Source organism: Macaca nemestrina, chromosome Y, assembly GCF_043159975.1.
Source record: "Macaca nemestrina isolate mMacNem1 chromosome Y, mMacNem.hap1, whole genome shotgun sequence".
Taxonomy (NCBI): Eukaryota; Metazoa; Chordata; class Mammalia; order Primates; family Cercopithecidae; genus Macaca; species Macaca nemestrina.
The window spans coordinates 489,400-506,466 of NC_092146.1; the positions used below are offsets into that span (position 1 = coordinate 489,400).

Sequence of the window (17,067 nt, forward strand, 5' to 3'; positions counted from 1 at the left end):
GCGGGGTAACCTGTGTGGGGGGGGTGGGGGGGACTCGGGCGCCCCTGCGCCCCTCTCCTGCGCGCGCGCGCGGTCTCCCTTCCCAAAATGGGATCTTTGCCTCTTCGCACCAAGGTGTCCGGACGCCAAACAGTGATGAAATGAGAAGAAAAGCCAATTGCGGGCGTTGAGGGGGGGTGGGGTGGGGTGGGGTGGGGGAGACACAGCGTCTCTGCGTGTGCGTCCGCCGCGGAGCCCGGAGACCCGTAATTGCACCAGACAGGCAGCGCACGGGGCGGGGGGGCTGGGCGAGGTCGACGCGTATAAATAGTGAGATTTCCAATGGAAAGGCGTAAATAACCGCGGTGGTGATCCACCCGCGCGCACCGGGCCGTCCTCTCCGCGCGCGGGGAGACGCGCGCGCACCCACCCGCCCCGGCTCGTCGCCAGCCCCCGGCCCCCAGCCATGGAAGAACTCACGGCGTTTGTATCCAAGTCTTTTGACCAGAAAAGCAAGGACGGTAACGGCGGAGGAGGCGGCGGCGGCGGCGGAGGCAAGAAGGATTCCATTACGTACCGGGAAGTTTTGGAGAGCGGACTGGCGCGCTCCCGGGACCTGGGGACGTCGGATTCCAGCCTCCAGGACCTCGCGGAGGGCGGCGGCCACTGCCCGGTGCATTTGTTCAAGGACCACGTAGACAATGACAAGGAGAAACTGAAAGAATTCGGCCCCGCGAGAGTAGCAGAAGGTAAGCTCGTCTGCGCGCCGGCGGCTCCGGGGGGCCCCTCCTGGGGTTCGGCGCCTCCTCGCCACGGAGTCGGCCCCCCGCGCGCGCCCCTCGCTCTGCACATTGGCGGCGCTCGGATCGCCAGGGTAAGGCCCGGGCCAGCCAGGCTTTGCCTAAGAAAGAAAGGAAGGGAGGAGAGGACCCGGCCGGAGACGCGGGGAAGGCTCCGGGAGACCCGCCAGGGGTGGTGGGTGGGAGGTGTCCGGGAGGGGGGGACCCAGGGAGGGTCGGAGCGGGGGCCGCGGGGGTGGACTCCGACACGGGAGGGTCCCGGGCTGGGGTGGATCAGGCTGGGCCGGAGGGCCTGAGATTTCTTTTTCCTTTTTTCCTTTTTTTTTTTTTTGAGACAGAGTCTCGCTCTGTCTCCCAGGCTGGAGTGCAATGGCACGATCTCGGCTCACTGCAACCTCCGCCTCCCGGGTTCAAACGATTCTCCTGCCTCAGCCTCCCGAGTAGCTGGGATGACAGGCACCTGCCACCTCGCCCGGCTCATTTTTGTGTTTTTAGCAGAGACGGGGTTTCACCGTGTTGGCCACGCTGGTCTCGAACTCCTGACCTCAGATGATCCACCCGCCTCGGCCTCCCAAAGTGCAGGCGTGAGCCCCCGCGCCCGGCCTGGGGCCCTGATTGCTTAGGATGTGGATTTGTGTCTCTGCCTGCCTGGCTTGTATTTACGGTCCCCCAGACGCAGAGAGGAGCTGTCTCCACGCGCCTTCCCAGCGCTCAGCGCCTGCCCGGCTCCCCCAGATCGCGGGAAGACTCGAGGCTGCGCGGTAGGAGACGGGAAGGCCCCGGGTCAGCTCGCGTCTGTGTCCTTTAAGGAACACTTTCTACATATATATATATATATATATATATATTTTTTTTTTTTCCTTTGAACCTCGAGACTTGTCTTTGGTGAAAACTGTTTGGATCCATCAAATCCACTCCGGCGCCCGCAGGTGGCCGGGGATCTGGATGGGGCGCGAGGGGCCCGGGGAAGCTGGTGGTTTTCGCGGCACGTCCTCACTCAAGGCTGTGTCAGAGCGCAGCCGGTTGTGCGGGGGGCGCAGACCGGGCCCCGGGGCTCCCCTCTGGCCGTTCTTCCTGAAGCCTCAGGGGCGCATGGCCCCGTGTTGCAAATCAAGGAGTAAGAGGCTCAGGCAGAGGGTCTGGACCTGTGGATCGCTGTCCAAAGAGGGGACGACTGGGCGCCGTACATCTGAAGAATAAAATGCGCTGTAGCTGTGTCAGAGGCGCAGCTGGAGACGGCTATAGGAGTGTCTATCCCGTTTCCAGTACAAACAGGCAGAAAATCGAGTCTGGGCTTTGGCTGATACCCAGAGTTAAGGTGCGAGGGTGCATCCCCCAAAGGTAATTCTTCCTGAGACTCTGGCGGGCTACTTGCTCTCCCGGACCCTATCTCTTGGGTGTCGAGTGGCGCCGTTCTAGGGGAAACAGCCTTGTCCTCGTAGGATTGACCAGATCCTGCTTCCCGAGGTCCTGACTTTGTCAAAGCACAAAGCTGGCTACGGTTTACAAAGCAGTTCCCGGTTTCCCACCGTCTACGAGGCAGGAGCTCGGCCTGTCTTATCTTAAGGGGTCGTCCCTGCACACTGCTACGGGGGGCACCCAGCGCTTTAATTCATATACAGAGAGTTGGCCTTGCTGGACCCAAGGCTGGCAGCGACTGGAGGGCCTGCGTTTAATTTAAGAGGCTGTGCAGTGCGCAGCAGGCCGGTTCTGTGGCGTTGCTTTTTGCCTGTCCTTCCCAGACACTGATTTCCTCTTCTCGCCTCCTCTCTCTTCTCCCCCTGGCCATGCACCGGGGAGAGCAAAGTATCCTCCAGGTCTTTCCAAAGTGAGAGGAAAATAAAGACCAGGCCAAGGACCCAGGGCCCCAGGAGAGGAGACACAGAGTCCCCGCTACCCTTTGCCCTTGGCTGGGTGCGGAAAGACCGCCGGGGCAGGACTGCAACCCGTCCTGGTATTTCTTCATCAGATCCACGTTAAGGGGGGGTCGGAGGGCAGGGGAGATGCTCCCCGTGGGAACCTAGAGTTTTTGGGAACAGCGCGTCCCCGCTGAGCCTGGGATCCCGTGGCTTTTGCAAAGCCTGCCCATGCTTGAGGACTTTGAAGGCCAATTTGTCAGCTGGGCTCCATTCCTGGCGTTTTCAGACTGAGAGAAAGGAAGCGGGGAGAGCCGGGGCCGTCTCCAGGAAACGATTCACTTGGGGGAAGGAACGGACTGTTCTTACAGGCGCGTGCCTTTCAGGAGGTGAAAGAAAATGTGAATTCCGTGTTGGGATAAGTGTCTAGGACTGAATCCAGCTCGGGGTGGTGGGGGGGGGGGGTGGGGGGCCCTGGCGTGGGTGGTGGAAGGAAGGAAGACAGAACAGGGTACTTGCATTTACCCTGTTCCCTTGTAGACACGTTGGATTTGTCAGCTTTGCAAGGTTCTTGGGCGCAGTGGCTTGCTGGAAACTGTGTCCAGGCTGAACTTCCAAATGTCAGCCCCTTACCCTTGGCACCAGGGGACATGGAATTAGGGCGTGGGGTGCTTTTAATCTGTGCCCAGCAGGCCCGAGATAGGAACAGAGGGCCGTTGGAGATGCCACTTCCACCAGCCCTGGGTTGCAGGGGACCGAGGGAGCCACGTTTTATTTAAACCCCGGAGCTTGGTCAGGGGCGGAATGTCTAAAAAATTGGGAAGGAAAATCTTTTCGCCTGGAAACGCTTGAGGGTTGACTTTTCAGCCCTTCTGACTCCCCCCCCACCCCCTGCAAATACAGACAGGTCACCATTATTGGAGACGAGAAAGTGCCATTTTTGGCACCCTCGTGGGGTGGGTGCCCAACCGCGCGCGTGTAAGTAACTGGGAAGGAAAGACTTCGGTGCACACGGCTCACCCCCAGACGCGGTGTTGCATTCGGGTACTCGGATACGGTTCTGCTGTGCTGGTCGGAAATAGGCTCCGGGTAGGGGCTCCCAGCTCCGGCAAATCCCAGAGGGACCCCCAGTCTCTCCGTGGGTCTTAGAATCTGCCACTCGCCCCGGGCCCTCCCCGTGTCCTTCTCGGGCGCCCCGCGCGGGGACCCCGCCGTTTGCAGTTCTTCCTCAAATTCTTTCCCTTAAAAATAGGATTTGACACCCCACTTTCCAAAAAAAAAAAAAAAAAAAAAAAAAAGGTTAGGTTATGTCAACAGCGGCGAAGTGGATAATTGAGGAAACGATTCGGAGATGAGGCCAAGAAAACGACGTTCCTGCAAAGCCCAGGTTGTTGGAAAAGAAGCGAGTCTTCTCTCCTCGGCTTTTGCCTTGGGGACCCCACGCAGATTTTGCGTAAATGCGCATTGGTTTTCGAGGCCCCCCCTTTCCACCAAAAGAGGCACGAAAGGGTTCGCCACGTTGCGCAAAACCGCCCCGCACTGCGCGCCACGCTGCCTGCGCGGAGGACCCCGCGGGCCGTGCTGGGGGAGGCGGGCGCGGGCGGAGGGGACCCGGGGAGCCTTTGGCGAGGCGCTCCCGGCCTCAGCCCTGTGCCCTCCGCCCGCCACGCAGGGATTTACGAATGCAAAGAGAAGCGCGAGGACGTGAAGTCGGAGGACGAGGACGGGCAGACGAAGCTGAAACAGAGGCGCAGCCGCACCAACTTCACGCTGGAGCAGCTCAACGAGCTGGAGCGACTCTTCGACGAGACCCATTACCCCGACGCCTTCATGCGCGAGGAGCTCAGCCAGCGTCTGGGGCTTTCCGAGGCGCGCGTGCAGGTAGGAACCCCGGGGGCCCGGAGCCATGGCCTGGTCCTCGGGAGCGCACGGGGCCCGCGTACAGCCACCTGCGCCCGCCCGGGCCGCCGTCCTGTTCCCGGAGCGCGGGGAGGTTGGGGTGTGGGGCGGGTTGGGGTTCCTGGGCTTTTGGAGACGCCTGAGGCCTGGAGGATGGGTTCATTGGATTCGTTTGCACCAAAGGCAAACAAATATACACACATGTATGTGTTAGACAAATAACAGATAAATATATACGCTATATAAATATATATAGTATATATGATATATATTTGATTGTCCTTGGTGCAAACAAACCCAGCGAACGCGTATATGGGCCCCCTGATTCCCTTCGGTTCCCGTGGGGTCGGTTCTGGGAACCAACACATGCAAAGAAAACTTTCCCTCGGTTTTACTTTAGGAGAGGAAGCTACAGATACGTTTCAGGCAGAGCGTTTTACAAGATCTTTCATTTAAAAAAATGTATCTGTTGGCCCCTGATTCCTTCGCGTCTTCCCGTGTGGTTGCATTGAAAAGGCTTTTGCGTGGGACGAACGGAGAGGGGTGCGCTCTGTTCCTAGGCGGTCAGAAATAGGGTCCTCTCCTTCCTCCTCTTTTAGCCCCGCTGTTTCTGTCTCCCTCCTCCCCTCTCCAGCCTTGTCCTGTGTTACACACCCTCCCCTCCTCCCTCCGGCTCTGGGGCGCGCAGGAGCACGTTGGGCATCTGGATGAGCGCAGACGGAGAGTCTCCAAATGGCTTTTTTTCCAGCCCCTGCCTGACAGGGCAGCTTCCCCTGGAAGGTCAAGTCCTCTAGTGCTTTCTCCTGGTTCTGGGCAGGACAGAAGGGCCGAGAGAGAGAGAGAGAGAGAGAGAGAGAGAGAGAGAGACACAGAGAGAGAGAGACAGAGAGAGAGAGAGAGAGAGAGAGAGAGAGAGAGAGAGTCAGGATCTCCGGACCCTGGGGAACCCGTTCAAAAATAAATGAAATTAACATTGCCGACCAGGGAGAGACCGATTACAAAGCCAAAGGCGTTCAAAAGCAAAGACACCAGCCGTTCAAAGCCCAGTCCCGTAGGATTGGTTATGAGATCAACACATTTCAAACATCGCTTTCCCTGGATTTTTGCTTAGGAGACGAAGGTACAAATGCATTTGATGCAGAGCGTTTTACAAGATCTTTAATTTAAATATATACGTATACACACACACAGACATATATATATTTATATATAATATATATTTATATATAATATATATTTATATATAAAATATATAATATATGAAATATATAAATATATTATATATAAATATATATTATATATAATATATATAAATATATATTATATATAAATATATATAAATATATAAATACATGTATAATATATATATAAATATATATATATATTTATGTTTTGGTCCCTGATTCCCTTCGCTTCCCGTGGCATTGGTTATCCAGCCACCCCATTCAGACACAAAACTTGAGCGGACGAAGATACACGTGTGTTTGATGCACGGTGCGTTGTACCAGCTCTTTCATTGAAAAAATATAGTTTGGCTCCTGATTCTCCTCCGTCTTCCCATGTGGCTGCCTTTAAAAGGCCTCCCTGGGATGCTGAGGATTCAATAAACACTCCCCAGGCCTCTTGACCGAGAACCGTAGTCCCCCCACCGCCAAAAAAAAAGATACTGCCCAAGACCGGGAGATGCTTTGGTGATTTGGAAGGACCGTGTCCCTTCTCAGGGCGTCTGCGGCCTCAGTGAGGGAAGGAAGCTGTATCAATACAGGGGTTTCCTCGCTGTCCACCCCTCTCTCAGAAGATGTATTGGACGGCCCGGTGTAAATTAATGAAAAGATTAAAGTTTTGCTAAAGGGGACACATCAAGTTTATGTCATCTCCTGGTGTGTGTTGTGCCTGGGATCCGTCAGTGTATCCCCGGCCCTTGATGTACTGTTTCTATAAAAATAAATTACTTGTAATTGAATTCCACACTATTTTTTTCCGTAGTCTATTACCGACTCGCACCTCAGTTCAGTTGCAGAGAATTGGTGGGTGGGGTGTGTGTACAGACCCCGAGAAGGCCCTAAAATAAAGACAGATGGGGGAGAAGCCGGGGGTTATGTGGACTCAGGGGTCACATGAAAATTTAACGACGGTAAATAATAATAAAAACAAACATGGGAATAGGATAAAAGACATCATATTCTCTCTCTCTCTCGCCGCAGGGAAAAATCATCGTAGGGTAAAGGCGGGCAGGCCTTGGAGTCGTCATAAAAATCAATTAGTTCAAACACGGACGTCCCGTGGAAGTCGTGATGGTGGAGGGGACGGGGACGGGGGAGGGAGAGAAAATGAACTAGATTTTAATCCCGTCTCTTCGTGAATTGTTGGATAATCTCTTTCAGGACAGCCCGTCCCGTGCTGGGAGCGGATAGAGTTTCCATTTAGGGTGGAAATTTGCTGTAAATAAATTGAGCATCCGATGGAAGCTGTTCCCGATTAACCTTTTATTTTTAGCGTCGCCCCTGCAAAGTCACATCACCCAGCTGTCAGGGTTCTAATGGAAACTTATGAGACCACGGCGAGGGGCGGGTGGTAATTTAATTACAACAAATATCTGTGGGTTTATGGCGCAGAGCTAAATTAAATGTCATTATTCACTGTCTGTAATGGAAATCAAAAGGACATCGCGTTGCGGGCGTGGGTGAAGGAAAAATCAGCGAGCGGTCCCTTAATGAAGAAATAACTGTCTAAACCAGTGTCACACACTTCACTTACCATATTCAGGCCTAATTGGAATTGATCGTGAATCACTCCAAGACTGATTTATTAGCACTTAACGCGGCAGCTAATTCATCACTTTTATTCTTCATCATCTTTTTTTTCCCCCCCTCCCCGTGTTGAACGAGGCTTTCCAGGTTTCAGTAGGATTCTGTTTTTGTTTGTTTGTTTGTGTTTGTTTCAGTAGGATTTTGTTTTTGTTTGTTTCACTAGGATTCTGTTGTTTGTTTGTTTTTGTTTGTTTCAGTAGGATTTTGTTTTTGTTTGTTTCAGTAGGATTATTTTTGATTTTGTTTTTGTTTTTCTTTGTTTCAGTAGGATTTTGTTTTTGTTTGTTTGTTTGTTTCAGTAGGATTCTGTTTTTGTTTGTTTGTTTGTGTTTGTTTCAGTAGGATTTTGTTTTTGTTTGTTTCTTTGTTTCAGTAGGATTGTTTTTGTTTTTGTTTGTTTCAGTAGGATTCTGTTTTTTGTTTGTTTGTTTTTTAAACGCCCTGCCAGAGGCTTTAGGGGGTCCGGCTGGCTTCCCGGACCGTGTACGAGACAGGCGGAGAGTACTGGGAGCATCGACGGACACACTGGCAGTCGCTTGGAGGTGGGGGTCTGAAGTGACTCTGGACACAGGCTTTGGAAAGGGGGAGAGAGCAATTGTTTGTGAATTTCAGTGTCAGCCGCAGGCCGGGACCTTTTTTTGGGGGAGGCGATGAGGCAGGATGTGACTTTGCTGGGACACAGGATAAAGTTTTCTAGGAGAGCTGCAGCCCCCGGGAGGGCCCACATTGGAAGGTGGGCGGGAGGCTCTGTCTTGGGTTCCAGACCAAATGCATGTGGCCGTTGTGTAGACTCCCGGGTGCAGGTGCACCGGCTCCCCCCGGGGCCCTGCACGGTGTGGATGTGGTGGCTGTGGACCCAGCACGTGTTTTGCTCACAACAGTGCCTGTGTGAATTATTTGTCTTGGGCAGTGACTGCCGTGTCCGTCAGGGTGCAGGTGGAGCTGCCACAGAAAGCCTGTTAGGAGGCATGAAGCGACTCAGACTGTCAGGAAGGTGGCCGTGGGGGAGGGGATGGGGAGGCGTCCAGATTACCAGGCCTAGGCTAAACTCCTTGTATTCCCCAGCTGGTCTGTCTGTGCAGGAGGGGACTGTCAATACTGGGAGAGCGGTGGGGGCTTGTAGGAGGTGACAGGGGACGGAATTCACCCCCAAATATTAACATGAGACCTGTGAGAATTTCTCCAGCCTCCAGAGGGTCCCCGGCTCTGTTGCACTCAACGTCTTCATAGCTTCCCCCAAGACTCGGAAGTCCTCAAAGTGACAGAATGCCCCTATATGGCAAAGCCTGCTATCCTTGGGGTTCCTCTCTGGGATGTTCGTAACCCTTGGCCATATGAGTGGGACCCCTTCAGCTCCCCAGGGCTCCCAAGGAGGCCGAGGAAGGCAAGATATTTTCTGGGCTTGGTGTGTCCAGAGTTAGATTGGAGAAGGGGCCGGATTTGGAGCCCTTTGGCCATCTGGTGGCCCCTCTACCTTGGTGGCTAAAGTCTGCAGGTGGCAACTCGCGTTCTCCTACAGGGTGTACAGAATGCTGGAAAGTTCCAGAGTCCACTTCCACTGTCTCAGAACTCACTTGTTCAACTTCAATTCATCAGTGATAATGGACGGGTCTCACTTAGGCAGGGGAGGGAGAGCTTAACATTTTCCAGTTCTAGGCCGGGTGCGGGTGGCTCACGCCTGTCATCCCAGCACTTTGGGAGGCTGAGGCGGGTGGATCGCCTGAGGTCAGGAGTTCGAGACCATCCTGGCCAACATGGTAAAACCCCGTCTCTACTAAAAATACAAAAATTAGCCTGGCGTGGTGGTGGGTGCCTGTCGTCCCAGCTATTTGGGAGGCTGAGGCTGGAGAATTGCTTGAACCTGGGAGGAGGAGGTTGCAGTGAGGCGAGATTACACCGCTGCACTCCAGCCTGGATGAGAGAGCAAGAGTCTATCTCAAAAACAAAACCGAATTTCCGGTTCTAGGCCGGGATTCAGGCTCACACCTGTCATCCCAGCACTTTGGGAGGCTGAGGCGGGTGAATCACCTGAGGTTAGGAGTTCGAGACCAGCCTGGCCAACGTGGTAAAACCCCGTCTCTACTAAATATACAAAAATTAGCCTGGCGTGGTGGCGGATCCCTGTAGTCCCAGCTATTTGGGAGGCTGAGACTGGAGAATTGCTTGAACCGGGGAGGTGGAGGTTGCAGTGAGGCGAGATCACACCACTGCCCTCCAGCCTGGATGAGACAGCAAGAGTGTGTCTCAAAAACAAAACAAAAAACAAAACCCAATTTCCAGTTCTAGGCCAGGATTCAGGCTCACGCCTCTCATCCCAGCACTTTGGGAGGCCGAAGTGGGTGGATCGCTTGAGGTCAGGAGTTCGAGACCATCCTGGCCAACATGGTAAAACCCCGTCTCTACTAAAAATACAAAAATTAGCCTGGCGTGGTGGCGGATGCCTGTAGTCCCATCTATCTGGGAGGCTGAGGCTGGAGAATTGGTTGAACCCGGGAGGCGGAGGTTGCAGTGAGCCGAGATCACGCCACTGCACTCCAGCCTGGGTGAGAGAGCAAGACTCTGTCTCAAAAACAAAAAACAAAAATCAAAATACAAAAAAAAAAAAAAGCAAAACCCAGTTTCCAGTTCTAGGTAGCCAGTTATGCAGGGTTGGAGACAGAGGGGCGGTGAGGGACTGGGGACCCCCATCGGTCACTTCTGGACTCCCAGAGGTGCAAAGTGCTTGGTTCATCCTCACAGGAAGGTCGTCCCTGGCGAGGCTGGGCTGGGCGCGCAGAGGGTCCCACATCTCTTTCTGCTTCCCCCACAAGGTTTGGTTCCAGAACCGGAGAGCAAAGTGCCGCAAACAGGAGAATCAGATGCATAAAGGTGGGTGTTGGGACTGGGGGGACCTGAAGCTGGGGGCGCCTGCTTGAGGATGGATGGGGGGTAACGAGGTGCTGGCTGCACCCAGGACCACCACACTGACACGTCCTCCCTTTCCCCACAGGCGTCATCTTAGGCACAGCCAACCACCTGGACGCCTGCCGGGTGGCACCCTACGTGAACATGGGAGCCTTAAGGATGCCTTTTCAACAGGTAGCTTGGTTTTTCTTCCTCTGAAGATCCAGGGACCCGCCACCCCCTCCCCTTTCCCCTACTTGCTCGCCCCTCCCTGCCCCTGCAGACTTCTCAGTTGACCCCCAGAAAAAAAAAAAAAAAAAAATCAGTGGCTTTTCCAAGGAGGTATTTACAGGCACCTTGACACGTATTAAATCAGGCTGGGCCCGGCGCGGTGGCTCAGGCCTGTCATCCCAGCACTTTGGGAGGCCGAGGCGGGTGGATCACCTGAGGTCAGGAGTTCGAGACCAGCCTTGGCCCACACGGTGAAACCGCGTCTCTACTGAAAACACAAAACGTAGCCGGGCGTCGTGGTGTGCACCTGTCATCCCAGGTACTTCGGAGGCTGAGGCACGAGAATCACTTGAACCCGGGAGGCGGAGGTTGCAGTGAGCGGAGATGGCGCCGCTCCACTCCAGCCTGGGGGACAGAGTGAGACCCCAGGACTCCAACTCAAAACAACAAAAAAAAATCAGGCTGTTAAAACTCAGAGACCTTTTGGGAAAGTGAACACACACAAGCCCAAAGGGAAATCTTAACAAAAACCAGAGGGGTGACAAGTCCCACTCAGTCAGCCCCCCCGCCCCACACCTGGCTTGCTGTCTGGTTAAGAACGGTGGGATGCCTGCGCCTGGATACCAGAGATGGGATACGCATCCACTCCCTTTTCACCACCACCCCTGAGTGTCCGAGGGTCTGGGGCGTCTGCCTGGACCCTGGCCCCTGGCCCGGGCTCTGCATACCCTACTCAGCTCCCCGCTGACTTTGGAGTGAGCAGCAGTTTGGGTTCCCAGCGTGGATTTGCGGCTTTCAGGGAGTGTCCGGGGGGGGGGGGGGGGTCGGTCGCGGAACCCAAGCGTCCCAAGGGGGCCCCCTGCTCTGGTTTAGTGTGGGGGTGGCATGGGGGGAAGCGGGAAACTGTGTGGAAGGAGGGGTGCACGGTCCCAGGACGAGAGAGCGCAGCGCCCACGTGCGCCCTGCCGGAACGCAGCCCAGCGCCTCTGCGCGCCCCTTCGGTCCCTAATCTGGGGATCGGGACCATGCGGGGACGGAGTTGGGGGGCTCTGGCAGGGCGGACGCGTGGCCTCTGTTCTTGACCGTTTGATCCCAAGGGGACAGCTGGGGTTTGTATTTGGGCGCGTGTTTGGCGAAGGGCTGCAGGTACCACCCGTCTGGCCGCAGCCTCTGCTGGCTGAGGGTGCAAAGGCTTGGGGGGGGGGTGGCGGTGGGGAGTGGAAGGTATAAAAGCCTAAATCATAAATTAACGACTCAGAAATGGACCCCGAGCGCTGGTCGCCACGAGCTATCCAGCTCTCCATGGCGCAGGCCCGAAGGAGACTGGTCCGCATCCCTCCGCGGTTCTCCTCTCCTGGGACTTGGCCTCGAGGTGGGGGAAGGGGCCCACTTCTTCTTGCCGATGGCAGGACCCAGTGAAATTAGGCCGTTGGAGGCCTCAGGCCTGCCTGGCTTTGCGCACTGGAGCCTTGGGGACCTGGTGTCCCGGGAGAGCCTTGGGGACCTGGTGACCCGGGAGAGCCTTGGGACCTGGTGTCCTGGGGAGAGCCTTGGGGGCCTCGTGACCCTGGAGAGCCTTGGGGACCTGGTGTCTCGGGAGAGGCTTGGGGACCTGGTGACGCGGCAGAGCCTTGGGGACCTGGTGTCCCGGGAGAGGCTTGGGGACCTGGTGGCCTTGGAGAGGCTTGGGGACCTGGTGTCCCGGGAGAGCCTTGGGGACCTGGTGGCCTTGGAGAGGCTTGGGGACCTGGTGACCCGAGAGAGGCTTGGGGACCTGCTGGCCTTGGAGAGGCTTGGGGACCTGGTGTCCCGGGAGAGCCTTGGGGACCTGGTGGCCTTGGAGAGGCTTGGGGACCTGGTGTCTCGGGAGAGGCTTGGGGACCTGGTGACCCGGGAGAGCCTTGGGGACCTGGTGTCCTGGGAGAGGCTTGGGGACCTGGTGTCCCGGGAGAGGCTTGGGGACCTGACGTCCTGGGAGAGGCTTGGGGACCTGGTGACCCGGGAGAGCCTTGGGGACCTGGTGTCTTGGGAGAGGCTTGGGGACCTGGTGATCCAGGAGAGGCTTGGGGACCTGACGTCCTGGGAGAGGCTTGGGGACTCGGTGGCCTCAGAAAGGCTTGGAGACCTCGTGTCCCGGGAGAGCCTTGGGGACCTCGTGACCCTGGAGAGCCTTGGGGACCTGTTGTCTCGGGAGAGGCTTGGGGACCTGGTGACGTGGCAGAGCCTTGGGGACCTGGTGTCCCGGGAGAGGCTTGGGGACTCGGTGGCCTCAGAAAGGCTTGGAGACCTCGTGTCCCGGGAGAGCCTTGGGGACCTCGTGACCCTGGAGAGCCTTGGGGACCTGGTGTCTCGGGAGAGGCTTGGGGACCTGGTGACGCGGCAGAGCCTTGGGGACCTGGTGTCCCGGGAGAGGCTTGGGGACCTGGTGACCCAGGAGAGCCTTGGGGACCTGGTGGCCTTGGAGAGGCTTGGGGACCTGGTGTCCCGGGAGAGCCTTGGGGACCTGACGTCCTGGGAGAGGCTTGGGGACCCGGTGGCCTCGGAAAGGCTTGGAGACCTCGTGTCCTGGGAGAGCCTTGGGGACCTGGTGACCCGGGAGAGGCTTGGAGACCTGGTGTCCTGGGGAGAGCCTTGGGGACCTCGTGACCCTGGAGAGCCTTGGGGACCTGGTGTCTCGGGAGAGGCTTGGGGACCTGGTGACCCGGGAGAGGCTTGGGGACCTGGTGATCCAGGAGAGGCTTGGGGACCTGACGTCCTGGGAAGAGCCTTGGGGACCTGGTGTCCTGGGGAGAGTCTTGGGGACCTGGTGACCCGGGAGAGCCTTGGGGACCTGGTGGCACAGGAGAGGCTTGGGGACTTGGTGACCCGGGATAGGCTTGGGGACCTGGTGGCCTTGGAGAGGCTTGGGGACCTGGTGTCCTGGGAGAGCCTTGGGGACCTGATGTCCTGGGAGAGGCTTGGGGACCTCGTGACCCTGGAGAGCCTTGGGGACCTGGTGTCTCGGGAGAGGCTTGGGGACCTGGTGTCTCGGGAGAGGCTTGGGGACCTGGTGACGCGGCAGAGCCCTGGGGACCTGGTGATCCAGGAGAGCCTTGGGGACCTGGTGCCCTGGGGAGAGGTTGGAGACCTAGTGTCTTGGGAGAGGCTTGGAGACCTGGTGTCTTGGGAGAGGCTTGGAGACCTGGTGTCCTGGGGAGAGCCTTGGGGACCTGGTGTCCTGGGGAGAGCCTTGGGGACCTGGTGTCCTGGGGAGAGCCTTGGGGACCTCGTGACCCTGGAGAGCCTTGGGGACCTGGTGTCTCGGGAGAGGCTTGGGGACCTGGTGACGCGGCAGAGCCTTGGGGACCTGGTGATCCAGGAGAGCCTTGGGGACCTGGTGCCCTGGGGAGAGGTTGGAGACCTGGTGTCTTGGGAGAGGCTTGGAGACCTGGTGTCCTGGGGAGAGCCTTGGGGACCTGGTGACCCGGGAGAGCCTTGGGGACTTGGTGACCTGGAAAGGCTTGGGGACCTGGTGACCCGGGAGAGCCTTGGGGACCTGGTGTCCTGGGGAGAGCCTTGGGGACCTGGTGTCTTGGGAGAGGCTTGGGGACCTGGTGACCCGGGAGAGGCTTGGGGGCCTGGCGTCCCGGGAGAGCCTTGGGGACCTCGTGACCCTGGAGAGGCTTGGGGACCCGGTGACCCGGGAGAGGCTTGGGGACCTGGTGGCCTTGGAGAGGCTTGGGGACCTGGTGTCCCGGGAGAGCCTTGGGGACCTGACGTCCTGGGAGAGGCTTGGGGACCCGGTGGCCTCGGAAAGGCTTGGAGACCTCGTGTCCTGGGAGAGCCTTGGGGACCTGGTGACCCGGGAGAGGCTTGGAGACCTGGTGTCCTGGGGAGAGCCTTGGGGACCTCGTGACCCTGGAGAGCCTTGGGGACCTGGTGTCTCGGGAGAGGCTTGGGGACCTGGTGACCCGGGAGAGGCTTGGGGACCTGGTGATCCAGGAGAGGCTTGGGGACCTGACGTCCTGGGAAGAGCCTTGGGGACCTGGTGTCCTGGGGAGAGTCTTGGGGACCTGGTGACCCGGGAGAGCCTTGGGGACCTGGTGGCACAGGAGAGGCTTGGGGACCCGGTGACCCGGGAGAGGCTTGGGGACCTGGTGGCCTTGGAGAGGCTTGGGGACCTGGTGACCCGAGAGAGCCTTGGGGACCTGGTGTCTCGGGAGAGGCTTGGGGACCTCGTGACCCTGGAGAGCCTTGGGGACCTGGTGACCCTGGAGAGCCTTGGGGACCTGGTGCCTTGGGAGAGGCTTGGAGACCTGGTGTCCCGGGAGAGCCTTGGGGACCTGGTGGCCTTGGAGAGCCTTGGGACCTGGTGTCCTGGGGAGAGCCTTGGGGACCTCGTGACCCTGGAGAGCCTTGGGGACCTGGTGACCCTGGAGAGCCTTGGGGACCTGGTGCCTTGGGAGAGGCTTGGAGACCTGGTGTCCCGGGAGAGCCTTGGGGACCTGGTGGCCTTGGAGAGCCTTGGGACCTGGTGTCCTGGGGAGAGCCTTGGGGACCTGGTGTCCCGGGAGAGCCTTGGGACCTGGTGTCCTGGGGAGAGCCTTGGGGACCTCGTGACCCTGGAGAGGCTTGGGGACCTGGTGTCTTGGGAGAGGCTTGGGGACCTGGTGTCTCGGGAGAGCCTTGGGGACCCGAGGGCCTTGGAGAGGCTTGGGGACCTGGTGTCCCGGGAGAGCCTTGGGGACCTGGTGACGCGGCACAGCCTTGGGCCAGGGGGAAGGAGCACAGTGGGGTGTGGGATGGTTTCCAGGGCTGGAGAAGGGGCGACGCTCCCTAGGGGAGAAGAGGCACGTTGTGGATTTCGGGGGGGTGGTTGGGACGGGGGAGGCCCCCCAGACCCCAGCTTGAGCGCTCACGCCACCGGGTCCGCTCCTGCAGGTCCAAGCTCAGCTGCAGCTGGAAGGCGTGGCCCACGCGCACCCGCACCTGCACCCGCACCTGGCGGCGCACGCGCCCTACCTGATGTTCCCCCCGCCGCCCTTCGGGCTGCCCATCGCGTCGCTGGCCGAGTCCGCCTCGGCCGCCGCCGTGGTCGCCGCCGCCGCCAAGAGCAACAGCAAAAACTCCAGCATCGCCGACCTGCGGCTCAAGGCGCGGAAGCACGCGGAGGCCTTGGGGCTCTGACCCCGCCGCGCAGCCCCCAGCGCACCCGGACTCCCGGGCTCCGCGCGCCCCGCCTGCACCGCGCGTCCTGCACTCAACTCCGCCTGGAGCTGCTCCGTGCGCCCCGGGAGCTCCTGCAAGAGGCCTGGGGAGGAGGCTCCCGGGACCGTCCACGCGCGACCCTCACGGAGACGGTGCAGAAGGCGGAGCGCGTGAGCGGCCGTGCGCCGTGCTCGGGCCTCTCCAAGGCTGCCCGTGCGTCCTGGGAGACCCTGGAGAAGGGTCAACCCTGCCTGGCTGCGTCTTCCTCTGCTCTACCCTATGCATGCGGTGAACGACCCAAAACGTGTGGAAGATCCTAGAGTCTGTGAACCTGCAAAGATCCCGGGGCTGGTCTCCGATGAAAAGGCCGCGTGTGTCTTCGTTGCCAACGATTTTCTTTACCTCCATATACTCCTTCCTTCGTCCCAAGAGCTGTGTGGATTTGAATGTGGACTTTGGAATCCCAGGAGGCGGAGGGGGCCGGGCTGTCCTCCCACGCCCCCCCCCTCCCCCAGCATCCCAGAGGCAGCAATAAGGGAACAGTTTTGTGGCTGGTGTGGCTGAGGACGTGAACCGGGGGGACTTGGAAGGGGAGGGGAGGGAGATTCGAGCCTCCCACGTTGTGACTCCCACGTTCCGAGGACCACGATGCTGATGCTGGTGACCACGTCTGGTCCCACCTCACTGGGAAGAGTGGGGAGGCCTGGTGCCCTCGAACAGGCCACTTGACACCTTTTTCCAGTATTTGCTTCCCTCACTTGACTGCGTTTTGTTTTTTGTTTGTTTGTTTGTTTTTGTTTGGGATTTGCTTTTCTGCTGTTTTACAGAATTCAGACGCGTCATGACTCGCCCGAGAGACGGACGCGCGGTTGGAATCCTAAAGCAGCATTAACTTTAATAACATGGAATGACGTGCAATACTATATAAAGATAATAGATTAAAAAATAATAATAAGAATAAGAACCGTAAGGCGTTGCCTCTTCTCGCAGCGCTGGCCGCCCTGGCCACCGAGGGGTCCCCGTTGCACAAATCATGAGTGTGGACATCGCCCTGGGCCCGGTGCAAGGGTGGGTTTGTGTGTCTAAAGGGGAAGAAAGGGAGCAGAGGATATAGTGCCTGAGTATCAGTTTGGTACCTGAGCTGTTGTGTCTGGTTGGGAAGCGTCAAAGTTAGGGAGAGATCCAGAGACTTTCAAGGTTTTTGCAGACGTAGGCGGTTCCAGGTTTTTGTCTTTCTCTTCTACTCCATCTTCTCCATTTGGCCAGTTTCTTCTTTTGTTTCTTCAGTTTTCTTTTTTGTTTGTTTGTTTGTTTGTTTGTTTTGGAGACAGAGACTTGCTTCGTAGCCCAGGCTGGAGTGCACTGGCTCCATCTCAGCTCACTGCAACCTCCGCCTCCAGGGTTCAGTCTCCCGAGTGGTAG

At 57.8% G+C, this 17,067-nt stretch overlaps 1 protein-coding gene across 1 annotated transcript; it reads left to right on the plus strand.

Moving 5' to 3' along the window:
• Nucleotides 1-445: 445 nt before the first annotated feature.
• On the plus strand, nt 446-15,624 carry LOC105478051 (SHOX homeobox). Its single transcript, XM_011735012.2, has 5 exons — nt 446-728; nt 4,308-4,516; nt 10,155-10,212; nt 10,334-10,422; nt 15,379-15,624. Exons 1-5 carry the CDS (start codon nt 446-448, stop codon nt 15,622-15,624), a joined length of 885 nt encoding a protein of 294 aa, XP_011733314.1.
• Nucleotides 15,625-17,067: the final 1,443 nt, after the last annotated feature.

What these genes read in the sequence shown, in the direction of transcription:
- LOC105478051 (XM_011735012.2), top strand. Translation starts at nt 446, where the DNA reads ATGGAAGAACTCACGGCGTTTGTATCCAAGTCTTTTGACCAGAAAAGC. An exon ending in TTTCCGAGGCGCGCGTGCAG is followed by an intron (nt 4,517 to 10,154) that starts GTAGGAACCCCG and finishes TTCCCCCACAAG; the next exon opens with GTTTGGTTCCAGAACCGGAG. An exon ending in TAAGGATGCCTTTTCAACAG is followed by an intron (nt 10,423 to 15,378) that starts GTAGCTTGGTTT and finishes CCGCTCCTGCAG; the next exon opens with GTCCAAGCTCAGCTGCAGCT.